Source organism: Zea mays, chromosome 8 (genome assembly GCF_902167145.1).
Source record: "Zea mays cultivar B73 chromosome 8, Zm-B73-REFERENCE-NAM-5.0, whole genome shotgun sequence".
Classification (NCBI taxonomy): Eukaryota; Viridiplantae; Streptophyta; class Magnoliopsida; order Poales; family Poaceae; genus Zea; species Zea mays.
In genome coordinates, this window is record NC_050103.1 from 167,764,992 (window position 1) to 167,789,962 (window position 24,971).

The 24,971-nt window shown below is 46.0% G+C and overlaps 3 protein-coding genes and 1 long non-coding RNA gene across 7 annotated transcripts; all 4 read right to left on the reverse strand.

The window, feature by feature from the left end:
- Positions 1-785: 785 nt before the first annotated feature.
- Positions 786-1,628, reverse strand: LOC111589972 (protein HEAT INTOLERANT 4-like). The gene is made up of 4 exons (XM_023300897.1): positions 1,542-1,628; positions 1,370-1,423; positions 1,215-1,278; positions 786-904 (listed from the first exon to the last, which is right to left on the reverse strand). Exons 1-4 carry the CDS (start codon positions 1,599-1,601, stop codon positions 786-788), a joined length of 297 nt encoding a protein of 98 aa, XP_023156665.1. The 5' UTR covers positions 1,602-1,628.
- An 8,087-nt stretch (positions 1,629-9,715) lies between these two features.
- LOC109941685 (uncharacterized) lies at positions 9,716-10,537 on the reverse strand. The gene has a single exon (XM_020542885.3). It carries the CDS (start codon positions 10,133-10,135, stop codon positions 9,893-9,895), a length of 243 nt encoding a protein of 80 aa, XP_020398474.1. The 5' UTR covers positions 10,136-10,537; the 3' UTR covers positions 9,716-9,892.
- A 3,513-nt stretch (positions 10,538-14,050) lies between these two features.
- Positions 14,051-14,857, reverse strand: LOC100277040 (uncharacterized). Its single transcript, NM_001150711.2, has one exon. The coding sequence runs from the start codon at positions 14,669-14,671 to the stop codon at positions 14,312-14,314; it is 360 nt and encodes a 119-aa protein (NP_001144183.2). The 5' UTR covers positions 14,672-14,857; the 3' UTR covers positions 14,051-14,311.
- Positions 14,858-22,229: 7,372 nt separating this feature from the next.
- Positions 22,230-24,656, reverse strand: LOC103636347 (uncharacterized). 4 transcript variants are annotated; one of them, XR_004852205.1, is made up of 6 exons: positions 24,207-24,631; positions 23,420-23,639; positions 23,143-23,205; positions 22,948-23,059; positions 22,614-22,870; positions 22,231-22,523 (listed from the first exon to the last, which is right to left on the reverse strand). It is a non-coding gene; the product is annotated as an uncharacterized lncRNA (long non-coding RNA). The 4 variants fall into 4 exon arrangements; XR_004852203.1 differs by having other exon boundaries at positions 22,230-22,523; positions 23,143-23,639; XR_004852204.1 differs by having other exon boundaries at positions 22,948-23,205.
- Positions 24,657-24,971: the final 315 nt, after the last annotated feature.

Sequence of the window (24,971 nt, forward strand, 5' to 3'; positions counted from 1 at the left end):
CCATGCCATCTTCATCGCCTTCATTGGCACTATTTCCTCATTTTCCCTTTGGACAGAGTTTATGCCAATTTTGTCTGATGGAGGGAAAGGGCAGTCTACCTGCAAATAAAAGAGTTCAAGTGTCAAATGAGACCCACACCACCCAGAGACTATATTTGACCCATTGAGCCATCATAAATACATATGTAAAAAGCAATACTTGTCACTGCATTTTAGAGTCAAAACACTAATGAGAAGGAAAATATCACCAGCCAAAAACTTTTATGTGGACATCACCAATATTATTAAAGAACAAAAATGATTTATAAGGTATTAAATCTGCTACCAAAATATAGTCCCATTGGTAATATCAGTGAACAAATTAGATTAAGTCCCTAGACTTTTTTACTTTCAAATGTTTGTCATAGTTTTTAATCTTAAAGACTGATATTTTCAATGATGTGTGGTTGACAGTACTAAATAAAAATTGGAAACACCCACCCACCAAAGATGGTATGAATTGTTTGCTAATGCAAAAGTACAAACAGGATTGCTAATTTGTTTACCTGGCATAGATATGACCTAGATGAGTAGATTATATTTTCATGTCCAGCAGTTATGTGGTTTGCTTCTATGGCTAGTGGCTAGCTGGTATCCCCCCAACAAGTACGGCGAACCTTATTTACTTTCAATAAAAACAGAATTATCCCATGATAAAGAGCTAGATGTTCATCATAAGATGGTGTGGAACTACAGGGGCCGTTTTCAATAGGTGTGTTTCTAATAACATGTTTTGGGACTCAAAATCATGGAATAAATATACACACAGGATAGGTGTCCAGCCAAGAGGGTAGACAAGAACTTACAGCAACTACAATTGGAATAAGCACTATCTTTGATTCGCCATTAACATCCACTAGTTGGGCTGCATGACAGCAGGAGCCAATTAGTCTTGTATGGAACAATAGTCAGCAGGCTCATAAAACTAGTAAGCAAATGAAACAAATGAGTGAATGACCTATACTAAAATCCACTTTATAAATCCAGCACATAAGTAGTGTTGTGCAGATAGAATTGTCGAAATTACTAAACTAATAGCTCTTCAAGTTTAAATTGAGATTAAAATTAGCCCAGATAGCGCTGGTGTAAAATATTACAAAGACTAACAAACATACATCAAGGACTAATGGCAGCAAATTAACTCCAGAAACTAGCTGAAAACGAAGTGCACTTACGCTCAGTGCTTCCAAACAGATAAACTGTTTTACCATGAAGCTCGCCCCCTTCTTCTAAGGCTTTCTGTTCACCAATAACAACCACATTCATTATGAAGGTGGAACTAAGTACTCAAAAGCAAAATGGATTAAAAGATTAACTTCAATCGCCATACCTCTAAATTTTCAAAGCTCCAGTTGAACTCCTTTATCTTATCAATGTTTTCCCACTGCAGATGATATTGCGAGGTATATAAGTTGTTAGGACAAAACTGTGAGCTATGTCCAAATGTGGGTCACTAACATACACACTACTACAAATGAAAGAAGGGAGGGATGGGAACAAACCTCAGTACCGACAGGAAAAGCAGATAACCATAGATCCTCCTGAACATAGCAACAAATCATTAGTCAAAAACTCAAAATGCACGTAAAGTAAATAGCAACATCATCATGCAGAGCAGTCAAACACAATCTAAATTGCTATAGTAAATTTCCAAAAAACAAACCTGTTCTTTTCAAGCCAACATGTAAAACAATCAGCCAACTAAGTAATATGATTGGTGCATTCATATGAGTAAACAAACAGTTAAACTACTCAGCCCTAAAACTTTTGTAATATGATTGTTGCATTTTCTTTTGTAATATGAGTGTTGTGCTCGTTTTGTAGTCATGAGAGTGTTTAGAGGCATTTTACTCCCAAGTTCCTGTAGAACCAAGTCTTTCCCACTTTATAAAACTTGTTCTCATTACTAAGTTCTTCAACTTAGCTATAGCAACTTTAGTCCAAAACCACTTGCATTAATAACAAATGAGCTCCAAAGTAGACATCATTCACTGATTTCAGGTTTCAGCCACTGAACCAAATTCAGTTACAGAAATGCCTAGCAGCTGATCTTTGGGGGCATTTTTCTCCACTTTTTATGTGGGAACAAGCCAAAGTCACTTAAAGAAACTTGTTCACCATCATATAGGCTTCAAGTCAAAGTCACTTAAAGTCACTTTTTATGTGGGAACAAGCCAAAGTCACTTTTTATGTTGAAAGGCCATCTGTGGGTGTTACTTTGGTGGTGCTGATTGATTGAGGCAATATAATTCGTCGGCCTCTGGATCGACGAAAATGTGGCGTATTTTCGTCGGCCTCAGCCTAGCCGACGAAAATAAGTCATTAATTTATATTAGTCATCTTGTCGTGTTGTGATTAGTTTAACTGTTGTTTGCTTTAATTCAAATTTATATTTGTCTCCGAGTTATTTTTAATGTTTAGAGTTTAGTTTTAATCGTTAACCGTAGCGAACCGTATGTGTCACCCGTTCGGGAACGGCGAACGTCACATTGGCTTGTGAGGTTTGCCGTTCCGGAATTGTCCACGTATTTTGGACAGCCTGAGAGTGTAGGCCGATGCTTGTGATTTGTGACATGTGCCTTACGATTGACGGGGAATTTCGGTTGTGTAACCCAGTTGTTCTCCAACACACCATGTTCAGGCGTGTGCTTGGAGAGCAGCGGGGTTATGCTGCCGAAATTTCACGGCAATCGTAGGCTACACGTCACAAATCACAAGCATCGGCCTACACTCTTGGGTGGGTTTAGGGCCTTTACCTAATAGGGAGTTCACCTAAGCCACGGACGATCGTTGGTGTTATTTATCTTTTGTTTAATTAGCCTTTGAAATGGACGGTGATCGGAGGGTGATGTATGACGGGTGGAGAAAGGATGGGGCACATTCGAATGAATGGATGGTTGTAACAAAGGTTTTTCTTGAGCACGCTTTCAAAGATGCAACTGGTCGTCTAGTGAAGTGTCCTTGCAATCGCTGCGAGAACAAGTGGCCTCAGAAGAAGGAAGAAATGGAGAAACACCTTTGCAAAAGTGGGTTTATGCCGAACTACCTTGTATGGTACTGTCATGGAGAGTCTATTAGACACATTGACGAGGAGGTGGAACTTGATGATGATCATGATAGGATGGACGACATGTTGCATGATCTTGGTAGGGACGTTGAAATGAATGCTGAGGAGCCGGGGCAGCTTCCACGCGATGCTCAGGAATTCTTCCGGCTACTCGCCGCGGGAGAAGAGAGACTGCACGAGCACACTCAGATGTCAGTTCTTGGGACTCTCACAAGACTAATGGCGATAAAGTCGAAGCACAACATTTCAAACAGTGCTTACAATGACATCGTCCAACTGATGGGCGAGGTTCTCCCAGAGAATCATAAGTTGCCAAAGAATATGTACTTCGCAAAGAAGATGTTGGCTGGTCTTGGGATGACATATGAGAAGATCGACGTGTGTCCCAACAGTTGCATGCTATTCTTTGAGGAGGATGACAAGCTGGACCGTTGTAAGCATTGCGAAGCTTCTAGATATGTCGAGGTGACAAATGATGAGGGTGAATTGGTAGTTACGAAGGTCGCAGCTAAGCAACTTCGTTGGTTGCCCATCATTCCTCGGCTTTCAAGGTTGTTCCTCAACAAGGAAATAGCTCAGCATATGACGTGGCCAAAGAATGGTGTACGTCTCGTCACTGATCCAGACATAATGGTCCATCCGTCGGACGGTGATGCGTGGAAGGCATTTGACGAGTTTGATCCCGAATTTGCAAACGACCCTAGGAGTGTACGGCTTGGTCTATCGACGGACGGATTCACACCTTTCAATACCAGTGCAAGCCCTTACTCGTGTTGGCCTGTCTTCATTGTGCCATATAATCTTCCTCCTGAGTTGGTCAATAAAGAAGAGTTCATGTTCCTTGCACTAGTCATCCCAGGCCCCGAGCATCCAGGGCCAAAGCTGAATATGTCTGTTCGCCCTTTAATTGAAGAGCTGAAACAATTGTGGAGAGGTGTGAAGGCTTATGACAGCCATACTGAAAAGGAGTTTACCATGCGCGCTGCTTATTTGTGATCAGTGCATGATCTGCTAGCGTATGGAGATTGGTCTGGATGGTGTGTTCATGGTCGGTTGTGCTGTCCCATATGTATGAATGATACGGATGCATTCAGATTGAAGCATGGTGGGAAAGTGTCATTCTTTGATGCTCATCGACGTTGGACTCCATTCAAGCATGATTTCAGGAATTCGCTTGCTGCATTCAGAAGTGGAGCCAAAATCAGAAATGGGCCACCAAAGAGGCAAACTGCACCGCAGATAATGGCATGGCATGCTTGTCTGAAGCAAGGAGAAAATGATAGGTTTCAAGGCTACGGGGAGGACCACAACTGGACCCATATTTCATCAATATGGGAGCTTCCGTATGCAAAAGCCTTGATCATGCCGCACAACATAGACTTGATGCACCAAGAGCGTAACGTTGCTGAAAGCATCATAAGCACATGTTTCGATGTGACTGATAAAACGAAAGATAATATGAAGGCAAGAAAAGACATGGCTGAAATTTGTAAGAGACCGATGCTCGAGTTGAAAGTAAGCGATAAAGGGTATGAGAGTAGGCCGCGAGCTGATTACTGCCTCAAGCCAGATGAAAGGAAAGAAATATTTAAGTGGTTGAAGAATCTAAAATTTCCAGATCGATATGCGGCAAATCTGAAACAGACAGTCAATCTGAAGACCGGTAAATTGATCGGTTTGAAAAGCCATGACTACCATATTATTATGGAGAGGCTGATGCCCGTGATGTTTCGAGGCTATTTTAAGGATGAGCTTTGGAGCATATTTGCAGAGCTGAGTTACTTCTATAGGGAAGTATGCGCAAAGACGGTATCGAAGAGGTTGATGCAGAAATTTGAGAAAGAAATTCCAATTCTTATTTGTAAATTTGAAAAGGTTTTCCCGCCAGGATTCTTCAATGTGATGCAACATCTAATTGTGCATTTGCCTTGGGAAGCTTTGGTAGGCGGACCAGTGCAATTCAGGTGGATGTATCCTATAGAAAGGGCGTTGAAAAAGCTCAGGGCGTCTGTTCGCAACAAGGCTAGAGTCGAAGGGTGTATTGCGGAGGCTTTTGCCCTTAAGGAGATATCTCAATTCTCAACCAGGTATTTCGCTCGAGCCAACAATGTGTTTGCTCCTTCAGTGCGACTTCATGTCGAAAATGAATCGCCCCAAAGCACCCTTCAAATTTTTGCGAATCCGGGTAAAGCAGTTGGAAAAGGGAGTGTACGTCACATTGAAGGATCAGATTTGAACACACTAATGCTATATATGTATAGCAATATTGACAGCACACAGGAGGCGTTCGAGTAAGTTTTCCTCATAGTTACTTCCATTTTCTCATCTCATAATTTCTATAGTGTGTAATGTCCATGTTTCTAATATGTCCAGCATGTTTGATGAAGAATGTTGGAAATCTACTAGTAAACCTACGGCCATCCAATTAGAAAATCTTCGACGTGATGGGTTGAAAGGTGGACCAAACTTCGTGCAGTGGTTTCGTAATTATGTTAGTAATTGTCATTCTCTCATTGTCCATACTTAATCTTTGAATTTTGGACTTGGAAGATATAATGCATATACTAATTCCTTGTATAGGTTTCCAAAAACTCTGTGCACCCAGACTTGCAGCAAATGGCACATACCTCTGTGTCCGTCCGGAACTATACTCGCTATGATGTAAATGGATATCGCTTCCGAACCGCGAAATTGGTGAAGAGTCGACCATTGGCAGCCACCACCAATAGTGGTGTGTTGGCAAGTTCATATGTTGACGATGACAAAGTAGTGGACTATTACGGTGTTCTTCAAAACATTGTAGAGTTGATTTTCGATGGCCGCAAAGAACTTAAAGTCGTGTTTTTCGAGTGCGACTGGTTTGATGCTCATAGTGGAACTCGTGTCGACAAGTATGGTAATGTCGAGGTGAAGCATAGCTCTAGGATTCCGAGCAGTATGAGCGATGTTGTCCTTGCAAATCAGGCAAAACAGGTGTACTACCTGCCATATCCTCACCCAAGCCTTAGGGCTTGGTGGGTTGCAATCAAAGTCAACCCACAAGTCGTCGCTCCAGAGAGTGCTGACTACGTGAATACGAGCAGGGACAACGATGACGCTGTTTTTCAACCAGAAGCGACGTCGAATCAAGACATAGCTCACCGATTCCATGTGACCAATGGAGAAGGCCTTGAAAATCTCTGTTGCAATTCAAGCGACTTAATTGAAGAACCTAGGTCAAAGCGCAAACGACCTGTCGTCGTTAGAAGATCAGTAAGGATCCAACGAAATCAAGAGCGTATGAATAAACAACGAGCCGAAGAAGCATCATCGGATGCGGATGACTTTTGATTAGTATGTTTCTTTTAGTTAATCAATTAAGCTATGTATACAGTAATTTTCATATTATTTGTTTCATATACTGTGGTTTGACATTAATTTATCTACAGTTGAACATGTTCAAGCATAGGAGATCGAGGAGGAGTGGGGGCAGCGCGGCCAGCGAGGACAGCTCGGGCAGTGGGCTTTTTCAGGGCACCTCACAGAGCCGACAGAGGCAGCAGCAACTTCTCGACTGTCTAGACGAAGTGCAGGGTGAGGAGGGTGAGCAGGAGACTCCTCAGCAGGATGCTCATGTGCAGGGTGAGGAGGGTGAGCAGGATGAGGAGGGTGAGCAGGATGAGGAGGTTGACCCTATGGGGGCAGGCAGCGCGGGCGACGCGTCAGATGGTTCTACGTCCTTCAGGTATTATTATGCATATTAGTTTAATTGATATTAATTTTTTATCATTTCATCATATTGAATTTACTTGTATACTTAGGTATAAGAAGAGCAATGCGCTTGGTCCGAGACCTGCCGAGAGGAGGCTCATCCGGCCGCATGGAGAATGGTGGGGCTTATTTCTGTTGTGTTAATTTTTTAATGTGAACGTGATTGCACTGGTTTACTTTTTTTATTAATGTTTGTAGGTCATGGGAAGACTTGACTTGGGACGGTACAGGCAGACGTCCTAAGGTGAACGCGGTGTTGGGTAGCCTCTGTCGCTTCTACTACCCTGGCATGGTGGAGCTCAATGGCGAGAGGTTCGCGGCTATGCAGTGGGCTGACTGGGGTCTAAAGGACTATGTCCAGCCAGGGGAGTCAGGGGAAAGCAGTAGCGGAGGGGGAAGTTCGGAAAAAAAAAACGAAGGACTTGTCAGGTGGCTATGTGGGACGAGTTCTGGGTGAGTTTACTTTCGTATATAAGCAATTCACTGAATTATTGCTTCTCCTAATCTTACTTTAACTTAACTTCTCCATTGATATGTAGGGGAGGTTCGAATTGCCGGATGACATCGAGGACGATCAGGCTCAGTGGGCACGTGTGAAGAGGCACTTTCGGAAGTGCGCTGATAAGGTCATCAAGGATGCCATGTACAATGCTCGCATCGTGGCCGTCAACTACTACTACAAGAAGATAAAGGGGCAGAAAATGAGCAAAGCATTAGGGGCCAATGAGATCTACCTCACAGAGGAGCAGTACCTGGAGAGCGTTGTGGATTGGCTGGCGAAGGACATGGAAGCCTGGAGGTGGTTGGCAAAGAGATGGGCGTCGCCTGAGTGGATTGCAGAGTCCAACAAGCACCGTGTCAACCGTGGCACTGAAGGACCGGGGCATAGGTACGACGCCGATGGACACCTTGGTACCGCACGCCGCATGGTAAGTATATAAATCAAACTTGTATGTTACATCTATGAAAATTCTATGGTTTAACTCTTCTTTTTCATGCAGGAAGCTGAAAGTGGAGTTGCTCCAAGTTTTATGGAGGTTTACGTCCGTGGTCACCGTGGCCCTGATCCGGCTAACCCTGATGTGCTATGCAGCGAGGCGGCAAGGGAGAAAATGGTAAACAAGTTTGTATTTACGAATTAAATTGCATATTTTGTGTCTAACTCCAACTCTAACTTTCTTTGCAGAATGCATATGGGGAGGAAATGACTCAACGCCATGGGCCTGACTTCGACTGGATGCATTCAGACTTAGATGTCTCGGCGTTGTACCACAGTGGTGGGGGTAGAAAGCATGGCAGGTGAGGTGTTTGTGTTTGATTCGATGATTTCATTAACAAGAATGTGTCCACTTAATGGCTCAACTATGTGTATCATGCAGGTTTGCCTTTGGCACCGGCGTTGTGGATTATAACAGGACAATAGGTCAAGGGAAGGCATCGTCTTCGGGAGGGAGTTCTCGCTCCTCCAGGTCTGCTCGAGAGGCTCACCTGGAGGAGGAGACTCGGGCAGCACAGGAGCAGGCTCGAGCAGCACAGGAGCAGGCTCGAGCAGCGCAGGAGCAGGTTGGGCAGCTGACGCAATATATGGCTTCTTATTTTCAGGTAATTCGTCTATCTCATCACGTGTCGTCATTGAATTCAAAGTATAATGTTGCGATTCTAATGTTGCATCCATTTGCAGGAAATGACTACTAGACTCGGCCCTGATATGAACTTGCCCGCTTTTCGCCCTCCCCAGGTAACACTATCTGAACACTTCAATTCCATAGCAACTCTTTTTTATTATCAAAAATGGCTCGCAGGCACAAGGATGGGGATAGTGGCCAGGACAAGCTCCAGCGTCGCAGCCACCCGGGACCGGTGTTGGGTGGACGCAGGCACCTCCAGGCACTTGGACGCCTCCACCACCCCAAGGATCGCAGCCAGTCCGGGGATGGGTGCCACCGGTCTTCCAGCCACCGGCGGGCTCTCAGCCATTTCAAGCGTGGATGGCACCGCCACCGACGGGGTGGGTGCCACCACCTCTGGGGTGGCCAGCACAACAGTACCCGTGGATGCATGCAGGATCACAGGTGTCGTTCCATGTTTAATTTTATGCAAATCGTGACCAAACATTAGGGATAGCAATACACAACCTTATTTGAATGCTTGATGAATTGCAGGGTTCAGTGTCAAATGCTCAGGGATCGGAGGGTGCTGCCAACGTCCAAGGCTTCCTCGTCCATGGTTCTGGAGGGAGTGGCCACCTTCCTGGTGGCGGAGGAGGGAGTGGCCAAAACTCCCACAGCCCGCAGGAGTGAGTTTGATTATAGACTATGTATGGACTATGTATACACTTTATTATAGATGTGATTATGGTATTGAAACTGTATGAACTGTATGAACTATGTATGGACTATGTTTGAAACAATTATGGTATTGCTTGTGAATGTGGTTTGTGAAATCTGTATTGCTTGTGAAATCTGTATATGTCATTGTGGATTATGTGTATTTTGCTGTGAATTAAAAGGTGCAGAAAAATCTGTTTTGGGGGGTATCATTAATTTTCGTCGGCCTGTTCGGAGGCCGACGAAAATACAACAGCTATTTTTGTCGGCCAAAGAGGCCCACGAAAATAGCTGCTGTATTTTCGTTGGCCAAAGAGGCCCACGAAAATAGCTGTTGTATTTTCGTCGGCCAAAGGGGCCCACGTAAATAGCCTGTGTATTTTCGTCGGTGCCGACGAAAATAGTTGCTTATTTTCGTTTAACATATTTTCGGCGGCTATTTTCGTCAGTATGCCGACGAAAATAATCTATTTTCGTCGGTTTAAGCTTATTTTCGTGGATTTTTGGCCCATGAAAATTTAGGCGTTTCCTGTAGTGAAAAGCCGAGCACTACACAACATAGCAGATGAGCAACTAAATCTTGCGCCATCCGTAGCCTACATACTCAAAAGACCTGGAAAGTTACAAAGAGACCACCATCGTGGGAAGCGAAGCAAGCCAGACGAACGTATGGAGCCTAAGCTACCTAGCATGGCTGGGCTACGTACGCCTACGCGGCGTAGACGTGGATGCCGATGGCGACGACAAAGATGGTGAGGAGGCAGAAGAAGATGACGGCGTGGACGAGGATGGCGATGGCGCTGGTGCCCATGTTGCCGAACTCCACGACCCGCGTCCGCGAGGGCAGCTGGAACAGCAGGCCCGGCGAGAGCACCACGAAGAGGATCACCGCCACGATGATGGGGCCCCAGTCCGTGCCCGGCCGCGGCGAGATGCTGGTGCCCGCGTTCATGCCTCCGGTTCCGGTCCTCGCTCCTCCTTCCTTTCGACCCCGGCCTTGCTGAATGCTGCTGAGGCCTGCTGCCTGCGCTGCACCACGTACGCCCACCTCGGCTGCTCTAGCTCCTCGACCGGCCGGAAGCTCCCGGGTATCAGTAGCTGAATGTGTGTGTGGGTGTGGGTGTGTTTGCGCCAATGGCGGACGCAGCAGGGAAGTTAGCTAGAACGATGTAGAAGGGCAATTTGTAGTGCGGTTGCTTAGCGTTGTACGTAGTGTAGGTGTAGAAGAGAGGGAACTGGCTGTCAAAGGAAGGAAGGAATGCCCTGCTTGTGGACGAAGCAAGCAAGAGCTAGAATAGAATAGAAGCAGGCAGAAGGCAGCATATAGCGGCTTTCGCTTTACAGCCTGAAGCTCTGAATAAAGAGCACTCCAGATAGGTGAGGTGAGGACCGTGAGGTGAGCTGCTTTCTCTCCGATCCTTTGCAGTGAGAACGAGGGTTCCCGGCCAAATTTAAAAGCAGCAATGGCCAGCATGGTTTTAGCAAGAAAAACAGGGTTAAAGCCTCAAAAGGCAACGCGTTTTGGCCGGGCTACAAAACGCTAAGCAAACGCAAACTGTTCGTAGTCAGGTGTGAGCTATAAAAAGTTTTCGTGAGCTATCCGCGGTTTTGGTTCTTGTGAGTTATGAATTATAAGCAAACTGTATATTATTTATATACACATTGTTTAACAATATCTTTTAATCAATGTATTAAAAACCGATTTCATATTTTAATATGCTTTAATCGATATATCTGGTATTTTTACAAATAAATCAAGTTTATAATTCTATTTTAATACTTTTCAATAAAATATTTGTATTCCATTTATAATAACACTTAATTATTTTTAGTCCTATTTTTCTACTATATTAAAGCATCAGTTTCAATGGTCGGCCAGCGTTATTTTCTACAAATACCCCTGAAATTCTATGAATCATCCGGCTATCATATGCACTTATCTGTCCCGCCTTCCTCTAGACTCACACCATATTCATCCCCAACCTCCCTCCCCACGCCGCCTCCCTGCGCCCTCCCTCCTCACGTCACATCCACCACGCCTCCGCTCGTCTGGATCTCCCCGCAACCTCCCTCCCCACTTCGTTGCTCCGCCCGTCACCTCCTCGCGACCTCCCTCCCCATGCCGCCTCCCCTGCGCCCTCCCTCCCCACGCCGCCTCCACCACGCCTCCGCTCGTCTGGATCTCCCACAACCTCCCTCCCCACTTCGCTACTCCGCCCAAAACCTCCACGCGACCTCCCTCCCCACGCCGCCTCTGCCACGCCTCCATTACCGTGGAGCTTGCAACCGGCCCGAGCGCCCCAGAAATCTCGCAACCCTCCGCTTGCCATGAACCCACTCGTAACCGTGAGCACTCCAGTCGCGCCTGCCATCCTCGCCCGCGGGCGCAACAACCGCGACCTCCTGAAATCCACGTTGTGCTTCGTTCTTGCCGCGTCTGCTCCAACCGCGTCTGTGCATGCCGCAACCTCCATCCTCGCCCGCCCGCTGTCTACGCATTTTGCTCTCACCGAACAGCCTGATCGCGCCCTCCACCCTCGTTAGCCCCGCGTTCGACGCATGCGCCAATCTTATCGCACCCGCCTTCCTCGCTCGCCTGCGTTCCCAACCGCACTCCTACTAGCCTTATGCACCTCGCCCCACGGTAGCCACGAGCTGGAGCAGTAGCACTTCCAACGTCTGTTCTTAAGACCCCGCACCTCACAACATACCGTCTTAAGCCCCTACACCTCACAGCATATCGTCTGGTGAGTCTCCAGCTAACCTAAATGTGATTGTGGCACCTTCTATTTTGACATGAAATTGGTTCTAGCACCTTGCTAATTTTGGTTGTACATCGATCTGGTGACGCTACTTGTGCATATATATTTTTTGTTTATTTCTATCTAGATATTTTTGTTTTCCCTCTATTTTTTCTTGCTTCAATTTTTGGATGGAGCATCAGTTTTTTACTACAATTGTTTGTGGCTTGATGCTATTTTCAATTACTTCTTCGATAGAAAAGTTACAGTAAGTGGTGAATTTAACACATGATGTTATTTGTTGTAGAGACTTAGTGATACTCCTTATCATCTTGATAGAAATTCATTTATGCAATATTTTTTTGATGTACAAAGCTCCTGCTGGTTAGAAAATAGAAACACATGGCATTTTGGTTGAGGTTATTTCCTGCTCCTATATAAACCACAAAATATTTCATGTGCCTAACATGTATTTGCTACGTATGTATTCGTCATTTTAGATTACTAAAATGTTCAGATAAACAAAGATGCCAATAATATGGATTACTTTTACAAATACCCCCTGAAATTCTATGAATTAACCCGCTGTCCTACACACTTCTCTATCCCGCCCCCACCATCTTCGTCCCCAACCTCTCTCCGCTCTCCCCTGAAATTATGTATTGCTCGTTGCCAGAGAATTTATAAGATTGAGATCAATAATATGTGATATTTGTTTTTATGTAATTGTTGTGTATTAATATTTTGTCGAATATTTTGTTTGTGGTTGCAACACATGGGCATTTGACTAGTCAGTTTATTTTTGCCACTTTTGTTTATTAATATAACAAACTTGGATGAATGGTAAAAGTAGGGTCTAAACTGTTTTTTAATTTATATTACAGAAAAGTTGTTTTTTTCAAAGTAACGTTAAAAGTTTGAACCGATTTGATTTAGCAGAAAAGTCAAAATCAGGTTTAGAAAGTTGAACCAAAGGCAGTTGTGCAAGTTTATCACGTGATGTTCGCATCAGGAAATCGAGGCTCAATCGATCGATAGCGGAGAAGGAGGAGAAATGGACTGTTCGTTCAGAAACAGAGCGCGTCCGAAGCCGAATCTTCTGACTCCGTAGCGCGTACAAAATGGTGGCCCTGCAGCATTGCCGCAATGGATAATGCAGAAAACTGCAACGTACTGTACTTACTCAGTACTAGTTCTGGTCAATGATTGCATGTGAAAGACAATCCAAGCAGATTGCATCACGCGCTTCTCAAATCAAGCATAGCTTCTACTCTCGAGCCCTGGCAAATCTAGCTGTCGAGTTCATCAAGCACAACTTTACTATATTATACAAAATTTTATAAATTTTAATAGTGTTTTACTAAATGTTTTATAAAATTTATCATGATCAGCTGACTCAATAAACCCTCCTATTCGCCCATGCTCTCCAGCGATTCTAGGATATGTTTGGGGGAAGAGAGAATAAACACACAGAAGTAAAAGAGGAAACCAATAAGTTATGTATCGAGTGGTAGAGATAGATAATTTTTATTATTAATTTTATCAAATTTAAGTTGGCGACGCAACATCCTGAGGAGATTTATTAAAATGGCGAATCTGATATCAAGATTCACCATTTTAGTGATTCTTAGAAAAATGTATCTAAACTGTTCAGCTATTTTTATATAAAATAGAGCTGTTTTTTATTAATATGAAGTTGGGGAGCTATCAAACAGCCCCAAGTGTTCCCTCTTCCCTGTGCTTTTGCACGTAACCGACACCTCGTGTGCCACGTGCTGGGTCACCTCTCTGTCACAGCTGAGTAGCTGACGACGAACACGCTAGTCGAAACACTGACAGCCACCAGCGCGTTCCAGCGGTAGCGAACTTGCACTGTAGCACTGTGCTCCGTAGCTCACACGTTATCATATATTCTAACGGATAAAAACAAAGTGGCAGTAACAGATAAAACACCCAAAAATACGTGTCACCACATAGTAGACTAGTAGTAGACTTGAGTACTTGACATGGATAACAAGAACAAGCAGGAAGGAAAAAAAAAGAATTCCTGTCGCGTCTCAATAAGGATTCTGCTCATTCTTAATTTGGACGGATCAGAATAGAATTGCCAACATTTGGACGACGGATTCTCAATAAGGATTCTAAACGATCACTTAAATATCCTGTGACATTCCTCCCATTAACCAGCATATTAGTACTACAGCAAATGGGCGCGTTTTTACAGGGAATTATAATAATCCTTCCATCATCCATCCATCCACGAAGAAGAAAAATAAATCTAGGCACGGTTCCGGCTGGCCGGAGGAGGGGAGCAAGCTAGGCGAGGAGCGCATCGGATCCGACCACTGGGGTTGGGGCCCCGGCGGCCCGAGCCCGATGACGATCCGTCACCGCGTGTGCTTGCAGGGGCCCGCGGCGGGGGGCTGCTTGGTGCCGCTGCCGCTGCAGAGGAACAGCCCCGAGGAGGAGAGGGTGTTGACGGCGCCGGCGAAGCCGAAGAGGAGCGCGAGGCCGGCGACCCAGGGCATGAGGAGGAAGCCGATGGCGAAGGTGACGGAGCCGCAGAGCATGAGCGCCACCGACGCGCCGAGGAGCATGGCCGCGGCCGCGGCAGGGGACATCGTCGACACCGGCTGCCGCGGCGGCGCCGGGGAGGGGGACACGATGGCGAGCAGCAGCGCGCAGAGCTCGCGGACCTGCCGCGAGTAGTGCTCGCCGCCGCCGCCGCCGCCGCCGGTACACGTCATGCTCGCTGGGTTGCTGGGAGGAAGAGGTCGAGGGGTCCTCGCCCCTTTGACTCGTCGCGAGCGGTCGGTCGGTGGATCAGCGCGCAGGCGAGGAGAGGGCGAGGGGACTCGAGACGTGGCGTACGGCAAGAGGAGGCGGGGAAGGGAGAGAGGAAGAGGGAGAGTGGAACAGAACAGGGAGGGGATTGGCGGGTACGAGTTGGAACAGGTCTTTATACAACGAGGTGGGGCCCGGCTACTGCTCCCCGTGCCTGCCACAACCGGGTCCACGGAAGCTGCAGTATGTGAGCCCACACGCCAGCGATGGACGGGAACGGCATGGCATGGCATGGGTCGGTCGTTCGGTCGTTCGGACGGAGTGGGTGGGCGCTAGGACGGTGGTCTGCTACTCTGCTCGTGCTGGCGCCGGATAGGCTAGGGATGGGACGGACTGGATTTTATTATTACGAAAAATTCTCTGGCGCCCGCGCCCCCATCCCTATCCGCGGCGCCGAGTCATGGCCTGCGCCGTGTCATTGTGGGTTATCGCTTTGCTGACAGGGCGGGTCCGCGCGTTTCTTCTTTTTTTCGGGTGGATTCACGCAAGCGCGAGCTGACGTGGAAGATAAAAGAGAACGGCTCGGGTAGTCGGGTCTAAACTTTTCGCGCTTTTTCCTGTGGCCTTCTCTTCCAGGTTCCAGCGGTCGCTTTTCCTGATGTTTTGCTGCAGGCACCGTCCGCTTCAGCAGCGGCCGTGGCTATTCCAGTTCGATGGTGCGTTTGAGTTGTTTTTTTCCCCTATGGCTGTCTTCTAACTCCTACAAGTCATAAGTTAAACTAGACTAGTCAGTTGTCTGTGTTTTGTTACGATATTTTTCTAAAAACTGATTGGACTAAATTTATTTGGTCTGTGTTGTAACTTAGCAATATATATATAGCACATGTTCATTTGTCGCCAGCCATATGGCTTGAATTTGCCAGACGATTTGGGCCTTCGCTACCGGTACCGTCATAACCTTGCTCTCTAATCCTAATGATATACGTACGTGTATGGGCAGAAGGAAGGTGACGTTTGGCACGACGATTGCGGATCCCATCGCGGAGAGGACGACAGGTTGATCCAAGGAAATCTGAGGGTATTCTTTGTAAAAAACAACGCAGGACGATCGTTGAAACTGGTACTTTAAGTATAGTAATAGATATGTGCCCGTGCGTTGCCACGAGAGTTAAAATTTTCAAGACATTAATAACCGCGTGCAGATAGTTAAAATTCTAACCTGTCTTATGTTGCACAAGCTGAAGCACATATTCATGCACAAATCATATATCGTTTTATCATCAGTCGTACCTTCAGCCTTCGGCTCCATCTAGTTGAATATATTTGGTCGTGGCCGTTGTCGTGTTCTACAACCGCTCTGGGACGGGGAACACGCACAGGCAGAGGAGCAACAGCAGCGTGCTCAGCCTCAGTGCATGCACAGGCGGCCGCGCGCATCGTGTCTTTCACTGTGGATAGGCGACGGAGAAGGCGGCGGCAACGGACGCGTACGTGTCCCCGGGCTGCATGACGTAGGTGATGAGCGTCGTGGCATTGTCGGCGGCGCCAGGCATTGGCAGAAGACGGGGAACGTGACCATGGTGCCGACGTCGAGGTCGGTGGGCACTAGCGTGGGGTTCACGCTCCACGGTCTGGTACTGCGTGAGGTTGTGCAATTTGGTGGTGGAGACGATCCATTAGGTGTCCCCTGGGCCGATCTAGTACTGTATCGGCGCGTACGAGCTGGGGGACCGGGAGGGGCAGCCGCACTGGAGTGACACGAGCAGCGGCTGCCCGTTGGCCGGCATGGCCGTGGTGGAGAGGTTGTTGGCGTGCGCGACCATGAAGCGGCTGACGGCGAAGAGGTCACCGATGGCCGCGAGATCGAGCAGCACGCCCGCGAAGCCGGCGCGGTAGAGCGCGTACGCCTGGCACAGGTACGTGCGGTTGGTGGTGCAGTTGAACCCCTCGACAGACGCCGGCGCGGCCGTGGCCATGGTCGTGTTCTACGACCGCGCCGGGGCGGGGAACGTGCACAAGCAGAGGAGCAGCAGCAGCACGTTCAGCCTCAGTGCATGAAACAAGACAACGACGATCGCAGAGCCTCAGAGGAAACACGATAGGTGGCGCCTCACTAGGTTCCTCTCGCCCAGCCCCGTCAGTGCTTGCATAGTGTTCTGCAGCTTGCATGCAGCTTCTGTGGCTTCCCATTAGTGCTTGCATAGTGTTCTGCGGCTTGCATGCTTGCATGCAGTGGGAGGGTAGGTGCATGCGACGCGGGATAAGGGGAGGCGGGGGCACGACGTGGTCTACATTAGCTTCTTAATAGTTAGTATAGATAAGGGCACTTATGGTCCTCTTGATCGGCGTGCCAATTCTAATCCTAATGATATACGTACGCGTATGGGCAGAAGGAACGTGACGTTAGCGGCGGCGCGACGATCGCAGATCCCATCGCGGAGAGGACGACAGGTTGATCCAAGGAAACCTGAGGGTGTTCTTTGTAAAAAAAGACGCAGGACGATCGTTGAAACTGGTGCTTTAAGTATAGTAATAGATATGTGCTCATGCGTTGCCACTAGAGATGGCAACGGGTATAAACCCGCCGGGTTTTGCTATCCCAAACCCGTACCCGTGAAAAATATTTACGCCCATTAAAAAACTCGTACCCATGACGGGTTTGAAATTTTGCCCAAACCCGTACCCATCGGGTTTGCGGGTACCCACGGGTTACCCGCGGGTTTTTATCTCTAATATGCTTATTCTTTTTATAGTCAATAAGTATCGTAATGATTAATGAGATCATGGTCCAAAATTTATGTAATGAACAACGAGTTCATGATTTGGTATAAAAAATATTAGTACAGAGAATTAAATACAAATAATAAGTTATATAATCAAGTTACCTTGCACTAAATTATACATTCACCACATATATAACGCTAGTAATAACTATAATAGCAAGCAAGCAACACTATCACCAACTACTTATACATTCACTATTTGATAAAAATTAGGAAGTAAAATAGGTAGATAACAAGTTTGTTGTTTATTTATAAAATAAAATGATAATATGCATTAGGTTTGGTCGGGTTTAAAAAACCCACGGGTTCACGGGTTTGGGTACTATAGGAACAAACCCGTACCCATGAACCCGCCGGGTATACATTTATGCCCATTAACAAACCCATGGGTATGAAAATTGACCCAAACCCGTACCCTAATGGGGTAAAAACCCATCGGGTTTCGGGTTTCGGGTACCCGTTGCCATCTCTAGTTGCCACGAGAGTTAAAATTTCTAAGACATTAATAACCGCGTGCAGATAGTTAAATTTATAACCTGTCTTATGTTGCACAAGCTGAAGCACATATTCATGCACAAATCATATATCGTTTTATCACCAGTCGTACCTTCAGCCTTCGGCTCCATCTAGTTGATTAAATTTGGTCGTGGCCGTTGTCGTGTTCTACAACAGCCCCGGGGCGGGGAACATGCACAGGCAGAGGAGCAACAGCAGCGCGCTCAGCCTCAGTGCATGCATAGGCGGCCGCCGCATCGTGTCTTTTACTATGGATAGGCGACGGAGAAGGCGGCGGCAACGGACGCGTATGTGTCCCCGGGCTGCATGACGTAGGTGATGAGCGCCGTGGCGTTGTTGGCGGTGACCGGGCATTGGCAGAAGGCGGGGAACGTGACCATGGTGCCGACGTCGAGGTCGGTGGGCACCAGCATGGGGTTCATGCGCTCCACGATCTGGTATTGCGTGAGGTTGTGCAACTTGGTGGTGGAGACGATCCAGTAGGTGTCCCTCGGGCCGATCTGGTACTGCATCGGCGCGTACGAGCTGGGGGACCGTAAGGGGCAGCCGCACTGGAGCGACATGAGCAGAGGCTGCCAGTTGGCCGGCGCGGCCGTGGTGGAGAGGTTGTTGGCGTGCACGACCATAAAGCGGCTGACGGCGAAGAGGTCACCGATGGCCGCGAGATCGAGCGGCACGCCCACGAAGCCGGCGTGGTAGAGCGCGTACGCCTGGCACGAGTAAGTGCAGTTGGAGGTGCAGTTGAACCCCTTGATGGACGTCGGCGCGGCCGTTGCCATGGTCGTGTTCTGCGACTGTGCGGGGGCGGGGAACCATGCACAAGCAGAGGAGCAACAGCAGCACGTTTAACCTCAGTGCATGCAACAAGACAACGACGATCGCAGAGCCTCAGAGGAAATACAATGGGTGGCGCCTCGCTAGGTTCCTCCTGCCCAGCCCCGTCAGTGCTTGCATAGTATTCTACAGCTTGCATGCAGCTTTTGCGGCTTGCATACTTGCATGCAACTTTTGCGGCCGTCAGTGCTTGCATAGTGTTCTACGACTTGCATGCAGCTTCTGCGGCTTACATGCTTGCATGCAGTGGGAGGGTAGGTGCATGCGACGCGGGATAAGGGGAGGCGGGAGCACGACATGGTCAACATTAGCTTCTTAATAGTTAGTAGATAGAGATAGAGATTAAAGGTATAGATCTAGCTAGCATTCCAAAGAAGAATTCCTCGCAATGGAAAATTGAATTAGACATGCTTTTAGCAGCTCTTTGATGGAAGAATTTGGCAGATATTAACTATCAGCCGCTAATAATAATAAGTGAAAGATACCGCTTCGTTCTTTCCCATCATCCTCGAGCGAAAACGGCAGCATCCGCTTGTCCGTAACTCGCTCAACCACATCTAATTTTACCAAAATACTTCGAGTTATTTTACAGATCACATCCACAATTGTTTTTCTTTTTCCACATGACACGGTATTAGCTGGTGTACCGCAGAGACCCATGTAAAAAGGGGTACCGCAGAGGCCCATGTTGTTCGGTAGAGTGTGTCCATGCTTTGATCAAATATTGTCTTACATTAAAGTGGATTTTGCAAATAAATTTATAGGCTATTAGCTGGCTTGGGCCACGGCGTCACCTACGAACGCATTGCATCGATGACTATAGATGCCAAACGGACCGTGTTAAATGGCCCGACACTAAGCACAACACTGCCTGTATTCCTTCGGCATGGCACGGACACGATTCATATAATGTCAGTGCCAGCACGATATGAGTCTAATGCCGTGCTTGAGCCACCACGCCGGCATGATAGGCTGGCACGAGCAAGGCACGACTAAGTGACCGACACGATTAGACACGACTTAGACCAACATGTGGTTTATAGATGTGATTGTGATATGTACACGTGATTGTAAATTGTTATTTGTTATGGTTTTAAACATAATGAATTTACTTTATAACGGTATAAATATTCAAGTTTTAAAATTATATATATAATCTTAAAATCTTATATTTTTGTAAGCTTTTAAAATGAAATAGTGCCTAGACTGACATGGGTACAATTAGGTGTTAGTGCCGTATAGTGTCAGCATGGCATAATTAGGCACTATAGTGTAGTGCCTAAGCCACGGGTTAGACATTAGTGTCGACACGACACGGTACGATTACTAATAATGCATAATAGTGTCGTTTTTAATAGTGCTAGTGCCGTGCCGAACGGTCGATTTGGCCATCTATATCGACGACCAAGCTAGGAGGCCCAACACGCTGGCTAAGGCCCAAGCGGGAAATTAGCTCTGTTGGTCGGCCTAGGGAAAGGCCGGTCGGACCGAATTAGAAATCTTCAGATCAATTTTGTTTTTCAAACGAGTTTTGAGGAGGCTTAGCAACATATTAGATCTAAACAAATATTAAATTAATCTAGAGCTTTTAGAGATTTTACGGGGAATTCCTCTGGTGCTTTTAGAGAACATTTTGTACACACAATCTTGATGGTTGAGGTGACCTTCATGCAAGACCAGTGTGGTTTTCTCGTCCCTATCTCCTGTTCATTATTTACATGCATAGTTAAAAGAAAAATAGGGTAAAATCTTTTCCTAAATAATTTTAGTGGTTAAATTACCCAACACAAACAATTGAGCTAACTAGTTTGATCTAGATTTTATGTTCTACAGGTGCTAAAGGTTCAACACAAACCAATAAAAAGTTAAAGTTAGGGTTCAAAGAGAAATGAGCAAAAGAAACCGAAGGCTGCCCTGATCTGGCACACCAGACTGTCCGGTGCACCACTGGACAGTGTCCGGTGCACCAGGGACCGTACATTATGAACTCCTCAGCTTTGGGTTTCTCCAGGCGCACTCCGCTATAATTTCACCGGACTGTCTGGTGTGCCACCAGACTATCTGGTGCACCAAACGAAGCAACGGCTACCAGCGCAACGCTTGACTGCACAGTGCCCTGACAGAGCTACAGTTCGTGGTAGAAGTCAGAGCAGGCGCCAGAGGCACACCGGACAGTGCACAGTACCTGTCCGGTGCGGCACCGGACTGTCCGGTGCCCCATGAAGACAGAGCTCCAACGGTCGAAACTGTTAGAACCCTAACGGTTGGGTGACGTGACTGGCGCACCGGACAGTGTCCGGTGGTGCACCGTACTGTTCGGTGCGTCCATCGACAGCAGCCTGCCCCAACGGTTGAATTGGTGGTTGAGGCTATAAATACCCCACAACCACCACCATCTCAACCATCCAAGTTTTTTAGACATCTCATTCAATACAAGAGCTAGTGCAATCAATACAAGACACAATTCAATAGAATCAAAGTCTCTCCAAGTCCCAAATCCACTCCAAACAAATAGTAACTAGATAGAGTGTTTTGTTCGTGTTCTTTGAGCTCTTGTTCTTGGATTGCTTTCTTCTTTCTCTCATTCTTACTCTCAAAGCTTGTAAGCGAAGCAATAGATACCAATTGTGTGGTGGTCCTTGCGGGGTCTAAGTGACCCGGGAAATCAAGAAAGAAAGCTCACTCGGTCTAAGTGATCGTTTAAGAGAGGAAAAGTGTTGAAAGAGACCCGGTCTTTGTGACCACCTCAACGGGGACTAGGTTTGCAAGAACCGAACCTCGGTAAAACAAATCACTGTGTCACTCTCTTCATTTGCTTGTGATTTGTTTTCGCCCTCTCTTTCGGACTCGCATTTATTTCTAACGCTAACCCCGGCTTGTAGTTGTGTTTGAAGTTGTAAATTTCAGATTCCGCCTATTCACCCCCGCTAAGCGACTTTTATTAGTTTTGGTTTTAAATTGATTTGTCAATTTCAATTATTATTATTTATTTGAATCATCTATATCATTGCCAGGGGTGGACCCAGAAATTGCCCAAGACCCGGGCCGAAGCGACCATAAACTATAATAGTAGCATATAAAGAAAAATTGTACGACGAAACAACGTTGTCATAGATGTTAATTAGGTGAGTGCCCGTGCGTTGCAACGGAACCGTATAATAACACGATAACGTATGTACATATGTGTGTTATATTGTTATAGGTATGTGCCCGTGCGTTGCGACAGAAGTAAAAGATTTGTATGAAACATTGATACGGAACGACAAACATCACTATAATATGCAAAATCCGTGTGGAAAATATTATCAATATTACACAAATTATTTCTAAAAAGTTAATTTAGAATTTTTAATTACAAACAAATGTGTCGACAACCCTACACTAATCAGCTAATCCTTTTTAGCGATATCGATAAGTCTCAGTTGTATGTTTGCAGGGATGGCATATCGGCACGAATTGTCTTCATAACTTAACAGATCAATCACAAAGTTCCTTCAAAGAATCTTTGCATTCTACAGACAAAGACATAAGAGAACAAAACGTATTATCTTGTAGAGCGAGGTAGCTGGAATGTATGATTTGAACATAAAACGAACGTACTACATTCATCCCAACAAATTTCATTTGTCTGTCATTCCCCCACATGGTCATAGCTTGTAGAACGAGGTAGCTAGTATTAAACCTATAGAATAATGTTTGGCCAACTATGTTTTATACAATGATTATCATAGAAAAAATTTAAACTGCTGAGAAGGTGGTACGAAAAAAATACCCTCTTAAGTCAATTGGAACACTAGTCTGAATTGTATGTTCCCACTTAAAGATATCCTCCGCCCATCTAGAACATTTCTTGCTGTAAGCAATCTTATATTTCTTTGAGGTCATGATAATCGCTTCCGCGAACCTCTTGTATGACATGTGTTTACACCAATCTTGAGTCGGTGTAAAGTCGATAAAAGTCACATGCTTTTTAACATGATCTATAACGAAAAGGGCGTGACATCCGTTAAATTTCCATGGCATAAGAACCTGCAAAATATCAGTCATTAGGATTGCAAAGAACTGTCCTTTATAAATACATTCGAAATGAACACATACTTACATACCTACAACTCGTGATATAATAATTCATTGATGGCCAACAATCGAGTGTTTTAGCTAACTCTTCTGTTGTAGGATCCTGGTGGTACTTTGGAAGTTTACCAAAACAACCATTCTCTGGACAGTATATATACATGTCCACATGAGGATTAGATGTAGATACTATATATTAATACATTAATGATTGGAAACAAACTTACCGAGAAACGCATGTCCATATAATGCTTTCTATTATTTATGATTTCTCCTTTCGGCCTACGTGACTATTGGCAAGCAGCCGAACAGCCATGTCAAAATATCTTAGAATCATATCTTGATTTATCGTTAGTATGTTTTGCAGGTATTTGACAGATATTTATATCTTAAAAGAATTAAAACTTCGCACTGATGTCATCCTGTAATGTAGCATGACGAAAGTCTATATCAAGAATCTAAGTAGTTGGTATACATAAAATAGATAAATCAATGAGCACTTACTCTAGTGTCGTATCGTCTTCTATTGTCATGATATAATCACATAAAACATCTATTGAATCGGCTTTAGTCGCTGGCATGTCCTTTGTAGAAAGGTCAACCATTAAAAAGTCATTGGTGCACCCATCGATAGAGGCTTTTACAGGAGCTCTTTTATCCCAATCATCAACAAACCACTTTTGCAAGTCTGCTTGAGTAAAAGTATACTTTGTGGAGTGTCTTCCTGTGACATTAGGCAAAGATTATTTATTTTTTTCTTTTTTTTTCACCAAACTTTTTGTGGTATTTTCCTACAGTATATAGACCTATATGTTTAATTCTAGCACATATTTATCAAAATATTTGCTATAACTATTAAACTTAGTTTGTTTAATTGCATTCCTTCGGATAATTTAAATTTAAACTGCAAATCACTCGAAAAATAGAAACAATGAATGTAAAAATAATATTCATTTTCCCAATCTATACAAATAAAGATTTTGATTAAAAAACGCTATAAGTATCTTTAATTGAATCCCCAAATATATACATCCATCGTTTCAGATTTATCGGTAGCGAAGGACAGTAATAACGACTATTATGACCTATAGAAAAACTGTTGAAAGGTAGATAAAGAAAGCAACTTTTATTCTAAAGCAAATTTAAGAACTCTTTGGACATTCGGTATCTATCGAGGTTCAGGCACGCAAGAAAATCGAAATTATTGATGGCATAACGAGGGAGGGTACCAATAAGGAAAGGAAAAAAATTACTGGAACGGAAAAAGAATACAGGAACGTATGTAGGACACCTTGGAGAACCAGGGCTCGTCGAACAGCTCCGCCGCGGCCCCTCCAAATCCGGGGAACGCTGCCTAATCGTAACCGTCCTCCTCCTCCTCTAGAGAAGAGGAGCCGTAGTCTTCTCGGCTGCCGCCGGGGTCGGACCACCACCACCTCCTCGTCGCCCTGCTGCTCGTGGCGGCGGTGGCGCTGTCTCTTCCATGCGCGTTGCCGTTTGAGAACCACAAGCGGCGGCGGAGGGAGAAGGAGGAGAGAGGAAAGGGCGGTTTGCCCGGTGGTGCTGGAACTGGCGGCGCAGGGGCAGCAGCAGCTACTATCATCGCATTGCCTGCCGGCTGCCCGCTGCTCGGTGACAGACAGACACCCTGTGTACAGCGAGGGGACAGCCGGACAGGGAGGGGAGGGAGAACCGGAGAAGATAACCTTTCTTGCCTTTTTCTTAATTTCTTTTTCTATTCAAAATCTTTAGAAAAATGAATTTGAGCTAAGTGGGGCTAGAGTCCAGTATAGCACGAGCTTCCCACGTGCAGCGGCACCAGTTTGTTTTTCCGTTTTCCTCCTGCGCCATCCTTCCATGGCGCCAAGCCGCCAACGCCGCCTCCCACTCGTGCCGCCCACGCCCACGCGACCGCGAGGCCCCGCGTAATTCGAATTCGAATGGGTTGTTAGAGTGGGGCGAGCGAGGCGGACTCCGCCTTATGCCAGTCGGACGGACTCCGCCTCCGATCCGTGCGCCACTATATATATATCACGGCGGCGGGGCAGCGACGCCA